The sequence below is a fragment of the Malaclemys terrapin genome, assembly GCF_027887155.1.
Source record: "Malaclemys terrapin pileata isolate rMalTer1 chromosome 7 unlocalized genomic scaffold, rMalTer1.hap1 SUPER_7_unloc_1, whole genome shotgun sequence".
Taxonomy (NCBI): Eukaryota; Metazoa; Chordata; order Testudines; family Emydidae; genus Malaclemys; species Malaclemys terrapin.
The window spans coordinates 28,606-36,364 of record NW_026530187.1 but is presented as its reverse complement, the minus strand read 5'-3'; the positions used below and the strand labels follow the sequence as shown (position 1 = coordinate 36,364).

At 39.0% G+C, this 7,759-nt stretch overlaps 1 protein-coding gene across 1 annotated transcript in view; it reads left to right on the top strand.

The window, feature by feature from the left end:
* The first annotated feature begins 1,144 nt into the window (after positions 1–1,144).
* LOC128829370 (S-adenosylmethionine synthase) overlaps positions 1,145–7,759 on the top strand; it is a 31,519-nt gene continuing 24,904 nt past the window's right edge. The window contains exon 1 of the mRNA XM_054014741.1: positions 1,145–1,461. Coding sequence (XP_053870716.1) covers positions 1,368–1,461 — 94 coding nt within the window. The 5' untranslated portion in view covers positions 1,145–1,367. The remainder of the gene's footprint in view (positions 1,462–7,759) is intronic.

Genomic DNA, 7,759 nt, shown 5'->3' with positions numbered 1-7,759 from the left:
TGCACACGCGCACGCACACACACACACACAGAGTAAAATCTCTCTCTTTCATCCTACACCAAACACTGACTACCCTACCTGATGCTTGAAGTACCTTTCCCAGACCTGAAGAAGAGCTCTGTGTGGCTAGAAAGCTTGTCTCTCTGACCGACAGAAGTTCATCCAATACAAGATATTATCCACCTGGCCTCTCTAATATCCTGGGATCAACATGGCTACAACTACACTGCATGTCAAAAAAAGCTTTCCGTAGCCAGCCTGAGCAATAGCTTCCTTTGATCCATTTGTAACTAGATCTCAGCATCTCAGCTACATATAAATATTTTGTTTCTTCCCCAAGGCTTAGGCTGAGGTTGGGTACATTCCAAAGCAGTTCAGGCACAACCATGAAGATTTCTTAACCGGGAAAGCCTTTTTAGAAAAATGGTGGTGTTTTCCAGCTCCCTTAAATGAAAGGTCTGGCAGTCAGTGCATGTCTAATTGCTAGGGACTAGTAGGAATTACAGAAATTTTAAGATGGACTCTAATTAGCAGACGAGAAGGCAAAAGAAGGAGGAGGCTGAATAGAGATTGTTTACAAAATCAGATCAGCAGAATCTATATTACTCAGGTACTAGTTCATGTACAGTATTTCCTTTTAGAACAGCACACAAAGAATGCAAAGGTACAAGACTTTCCAGGGGAGAATCACACTTAGAGATGAAAATGAAAACCAGGAAACAAAGTCATATTGTGCTTAACAAACTTTATATCCCTGACTCTTTTGACAGGAAAGGGACAAGCTTACACAACTTTCTTCTATTTCTGTGTGATCACAACACATGCTTGAGAACACTCACAGCAAACAGCCCCAAACTAGGGGAGAGCTAAACCAAAAAAACCACTGAACTGAACTGAAGCTAGAACTCCTGTACTAACTCCTGCTGAATTGAATCTTTATGGTTACCGATCTTGCACAGGCTGAATACTGAGTTACTGAAAAGTGAGTTAATAAGTGAAATATCCCAATATTAACTTGGTCCCCTCCCAGGAAATGGGCTCTCCCAGTTCCCTCACATGATTAACCAGGCACTTTCACTTTTCCATATATAGGAGCAACTCACAGAGTGACAGCCAAAGTAGGTAGAGGTACAGACCTCAGACAGATGCCTGATCAGTACACACACACACACACACACACACACACACACACTGACAACACTTACTTCACATGCTCAATTCAAGTTTTTGTGGAAAGTAGTAATTGACAGAAGTGTTAGCCCTGCTGATAAAGAAGTTTAGTCCTTCCACTCAGAAAGGGAAAGGCACTAAAGACAGAGCTCTTGAACTACTATTTTGATCAACCCATCAGGAAAAGTGTCAAAATCATGAATGGACCAGTGGATGGCTTATGTGACCACACTGTAAATGATGAAGGTGCTTTCATGTTCACATCAGAGTCTGTGGGAGAAGGGCATCCAGGTAAGTAACTGGCTGCAGGGGTACAGACAAGTCAGAATATTTTCAATTAAATTCTGTTTAAGAAAGTCTGGTGAAGAATCCAGTCAATATCAGTATTATCATACGGGGCGGTGGTGATGGTGGAGTATTTTTCCACTGGATGCTTATCCATTTAGACTTAAAAATGCTGGTGGTTATGATGCTGCTGCAGGATATGGTGAGTTGCCACTCTAATTCATATCTGTGAACTGGCTGTGTGTTCCTTCCATGTGGCAATTTGCTCTTGTTTCTGCTTGTTTATTTTGCATCTTTCTTTCAGCGGATTACATTTGAGATCATACTGCATCTCTGATAGCCTCAAGTTTCACACACGTTGAGTTCCACAACCTTGAAGTTTTGTGAAACTCTCCTGCATACAAGTTCTGCCATAAAACTGCCAGTCACAATGACAGGAATATCTCTGAGCAGGCTATTTCAAAACTGTTAAAAATGAAAGGCCCCATCAGCTATGCATGGCAGCCTCCCGATTCCCCTCCCCCATGATCTGTTTTTTGTTAAAACATATGGGATTGCTTAAGCAGGCAGTGGACAATTATATGCTAAATTTTATGTATTATCAGCAGATTTTAATTTAATTTAATTTGAAAACAAATGATCATCTGCCATAAACATGCAGTTTGTTTCCTACAAATAATGCTAGAGGACAATGACCTATTTGATGTCCTTTAAAGTGTATTTTAGAAAACCATTTTGCATCCTCTAACTTTTGCCATGACAATGCCTTCCAGGTCTATGCACTTACTTGGATTATATAAGGGTGAATAATGAAATTGGACAGGGGGTGGGGTGCGGATGACCTATCTGATAAGAAGAAAAGGATCAGTGGCAAAACCAAAACTGCTTTTACGCTTCTCCAATTTTTGCTTACCTCCATAATATTAACTGGCTACTACAGGTCAAATCCTCGGCTGATGCAAACAGGTGTATCTCTGTTGACTTCAATGGAGCTATGCCAGTTTACAGTGTTTGGTGATCTTTCCCAATTGTCAGTGGCTGATGTAACAAGACCAAGAAACAAAGACACACAACTGAAGGGTAGGTTCCACCATAGTGTTTGCTCAGCAACTATAGAGCACATGCAATTAATAGCACCAAGAGTCTTATGTCATTCTAAAGAAGGCTTTTTAATTTAAAGCAACACTCTCAAGGATGATGGGTCCAAAATGTCTCTTAATTATTTTTTAATTCCCTCAGTCAGTGATGGTGAGCCGCCAAGCATTTGGAGATTTGGTTCGGATAAATACCCGAAAGTGCTTCACTTAGCTTCTTTCCCTTTCACCTTTTATTCTGTCTCCTATTCTTTGTCCTGATCCATCTTTAAGCTTAACTGACCCTCAAATTCCTTTCCTCATCTCCAAAAGTCCCTCTCTCAGCTTCCAAGGGCTTCACTGATGTCCTCCTCCCTCTTGCAGTTCCCAGCATCACTTTAATCCCCCAGTTCCCTTTCTGATCACCAGGAGGACTAACTGCACCACTGGTGATTTTTCATTGAGTATTCAGGCTTGTCTCTCTCCCCACTGAACTCTCTGGCTATTTAAAGCTCCCACATTTCATGGCTTCCTGGGTAACTGGAACTTCCTCAGGTCTTAGGAAAACTTAGGGATTTATAAGATTTGTGGACAGCATCTCCCCCAGCAGCGATTGCCAGATCTCCAAAGGTTTCAACTTGCATTTCTGTGAAGAAAGAGGCTTGTTGTAGATTTAAAAAAGAGAGAGCAGGAAGGTGCAATATGCCAGGGCTTTCTGAATTCCGCCATATACAAATATTTGGGTTTATTTGGTTCAAGTCAATGTTTGAGCTAACGTATGGGCCAGTGTTTGTTCTTTCCAAACCAACAGACCCATCCTCATATATAACAGTGTGAAAAACAATCATTCCTCCCAAACAAGAGTCAACAGGTTCCAGATTGGGGCAGCCAAGGGTGGCACCAAGACACCCTTTCAGCTCCCTGATCCTGGAGCTCTATCATACTCCAGCTGTCAATGGCCTCTTGGGGCTGTTCTGGCTGCTGGAGGTCAGCAGGATGCAGTTGCATCCTAGTCAAAACCCTCTTTTCCCCAGTTATGCTACTACACAGGCCCACGGGGAGGTGATGTAGGAGCTGCAACATTAGCCTTAGGTTACCCAAGAATTTCTCTGTGTCAGCTGGCCATTTAAGCTAGGCTTAAGTCTGTTTTCTGCAGATTTCACTGTGCAGCCAAACTGACTTGACGCAGACGCGTGAGTGGAGCAAAGCAGACTTAACAGGGCTAAGGATCTGCTCTAAGGTCTGTAGAGGGGTGTCCGATGGGAGAACACTATCAAATATATCAGACTAAATTCTTAAATTCTACCTTTTGCAAGTGTGTTCTTTTTACATTTGTTAATTGCTCAACCCACTGAACCTGTATTAAAATACAGGTTTCTCCCCAGTTTTCAAAGAACACTGAATTTGTTACACTACAGTAATATCCACTGCAATAGACGCATGACATAGTCTTTTACAAGAATATGAATTTGCTCCAGGATCTCAAGTTTGCTGAGTGTTAATGTTAAAAAAATAAGCTTCCTTGAATGCATTCATTCTAGCTAGGTGTCTGTATAGAACTGACGAAAGTAATGTATATGATAAAATTCCCAGGCACTGTTAGGAAATATCAAATACTGCCAAGTTGGAGTTGTGCAAACAGCAAGTGAGAGCACTTCGTAACAGAAGTCAGAGGCAGTCCGGGGAGCACTTATACATTATAAAGCACTGAAACAGATGAGCATTTGTTACCTGTAAATACATTTAATTTTGTGATTAGGGAAGAAGAGGAATTAGTTACACAATTTTAATTAAAGATGAGCCAAACCAAATGCCCAGCTCTGAATGCCCACAGCCTCTCAAGACGTTTGGATCCGGATCCAGATTTGAACAAACCAGCCAAAGCTAATTTTTATTTGAAACATTAAATTAAAACTAAATAGTAAAACTGTGAAAAATCTACCGTTTGAGCCACTGGGGTTGATGCCAGTGTTTACTTTGGTTTACACTTGCATAGATTTACATTCCTGATTCTTCTGTCACTTACACTGATGGAACTCTATTGTCTAAAGTGGAGTTACTCCTGAATTTTGCTTTGAGTTTCCAGTGAGAACAAGCCCAATAAGTCAAAGTATTGTAGAAATCTAAATCAGTTCTGTAAATATATAAGGTGAAACTCGGCATTCAGCTGCAAAATTGTCTGAAACCACAAATTTCTCTAGGTGGCAGCTCAAAACCATAAATCATCTTAGGTTTTCTCAAAACTAGGTCCAGGTCTGAGGCAGAGGCTGAAATACTGCCCATATAGAAGCTAACAGTAGTTTTCAACGGGGTTGGGATTTCATCCTGAGTTTTGAGTTTGTAACTAAAACTGACACCAGTTGACTCTTGCATAGTTTCTGGTTTAATTGTGAACATTTCTCTGTGATCCCTTTTAAATTTGTAATTAGCCCCTCCAGTCAATGGGAATGTCTAAAATGCCCATTGTTTCTCTTGGTGCCTCTTGGAATATAAAGATTCTGTAGCACAAAGAAACATTTCTTCTGGAAAAAGAGATGCTTAAGAATATCAGTGTGTTCTCTGCTGTGACTGATGGGAAATATTTCAGTGCTTCATAAAAGTGCTCCCAGTTTTTGATGTAAAATCTAGAATGGATTATTTGGGGGAAGTTACTATGTCAGTTGTACCAAAGTCCCCATCAGGGAGGACAGAGGAATCTTCTTTGGACATTGCACTCAATGAACTGGCTTTAGTTGAAGCTGTGTATGTATAGATCACACCATCTTTCCACACGTTTAAATAGATATACTATTAGAATTTACCACTTACAGAATCATACTATGTACTATCTCCACAATGTTCTCTATACCCTGGGCTCTTTACAGAAATTGGAGTAATCAGAAAAAGCAAAAGGCTGGCACTGTCTACATGTGGTAATGTCACATGCACAATATTAATAAATCCAGCAGCCTAGGTTTGCTGTTGGTGGATCCTCTAGTTGAAGGGGTGGGATTGTAACAGAGTTATAGCCCTTTTTACAGTGTTAATAGATATTTTAAATTATCATGATGATATTAATATAATAATGAATATGACAGAGTCCTCATGTTACAGATAAGATAACATTTGATGGAAAACTTTTAGAACATTCTCTTTAGACACAGAGAGCACTAAAATGTTCACATTTCTCTTCCTCTGCTGGATACTGTGGAAACATTTGATTGAAAAGGTATTTCATTTGTGACTGGTGATTATACCTCTCCTATCTGGACATTAGAATAATTTCCACAAAATTGTGCTTGATAACACTCAAAGAAGTAAAGCTCCTGGACAAGATCTTTAGTTGGTGTGAACTGGACGGTTTTCCCATATAAATGTCCCTCTTAACAAGAGAGGGAGGGGAAATACAGGGAATACATTATTTATTTATTTAGATGTAATGATCTCCTGTAGCATGCTCTATGCATCACATGTATTAAAAAAAACAGATTCAGCACAAACTGTTGAGATCTGACAATAATTAATGAACTGCCGTTACACAATACTGCCAAGTAAACATTATATAATAACTCTCTGTCTCCCACCTCAGCAGCTTAACCTCTTCACAAACATCTCAGAATAAAGGTGGGCTATGCAAAAGTGGTATTTTGTTCGTAGAAGGTTAACAAACCTGGGGTCTTGTAGACTAAAGAGGAGAGTGAATTCCAAATTCCAATTCAAGCACCTCCACTAATCACAACTGCATATGGGAAGCAAGATGTTTTCTCAGGTCACCAGGTCCCAAGCCGTTTAAGATATGCTCTACTTTGAATTGTACAGGAGAATTGACTGGCAAGAAACCCTCTGGCCAAGAAAGGGAAGCCATGCTGCATCTCTTTGATGATGGTGCATTATGCTTTGGAAGGCATTGTTCTCCCTGAGTCACAGTGCCTACCAGGTCCCAAACCTTTGGCACTTAAAACTAAACCCTCCTCTTCACCCAAAATGGCTGATGTAACTTTAAGCAGAATTGCCTCCAAAGAGAATGTCTTTCAGAGTTTTCCATGAAGTTTCAGGAAGTCTTTTAAGATAAAATAATAATAAAAAAAAGTTTCCACTAAAAATGTCCTAAGGTTTTCAACCATATTAAAACAACACCAACCAACCAACCAACCAAAACCTTAATATTGCAAAGTAAAATGTTACAAAAAGTCAGAAAATGCAAATTCTTACAGCAGGCTTAAATTATTCACCGTGCACCTCCTGTATATTTGATGGCATTTAACAACATATACAATAATATTACTAAGCAATACATTTAACAAAAGAGAACAGATATGCAAAGTATTGCATATGTTCAGTGTGGCTGAATTAATGTTTATGTAAGTATCCTCACTTTTACACTTTTGACTTTTTTTCATTTAAACAGTGCAGCCTTAATGTTGCATTGTCATAGTCTTTTAACTTAACAATCCTGTGTATTTTGTAAAATATAAACAATAGAACAGGAGGAAACATGGGGTGGGGGTGGAAACACTTTCTACTGCCACCTTTATGAGTATAGGGCTGATGGAAAGTTGGGGTTTTGACAAAATGAAAATGTTGTGGAAAATGCTTTCCCCAACTTAAAAAAAAAAATTTTGTCAGAAAACTGCATTTTTTGGGCTGAAAACTGATTTTTTCAGATTTTGGCAGATTTTAGATGAAAATTTCAAGTTTTTGTTGAAATTCTTCAGTTTTTGGTTGTTGAAAATCAAAAACATCTAATTTTTTTAAATGAAAAGTCAAACTCTTGTCTGGACCCGTCCCATTTTCCGATCAGTTCAAATTGGGAGTCTGGTAAGTACTACATGGTTTCCTTGGAATGGCACACACCTTGAAGTGTGAAAATGATATATATGCACCTTAAGTAGAATGCAGAAAAGCTGAATATTGTCTCTCAATGTGCTTCAGACCTTATCCAAAGTCCATTAAAGTACATAAATGGAAGTCTTTCCATAGATATAGTAGTATGAAATCCGTACCCATTGGATCATAGAATATTGTAAGAAGCCATATTAGCTGACCTTGTAGGAGTATCATATGTAATAAATGATAAAGTAAACATGCAGTATTCCAAACTATATGGTCTGAGAAATCTGTGATTAATAAGCTATCCTGGGCATGTGTATCTCTTATGTCATGAACTCTGTACATAAATATGTATTTAATGATAAATATAAAATATGCAGCTGGGTTATTCATTATATCCAATCTACTCATATGGAATAAAG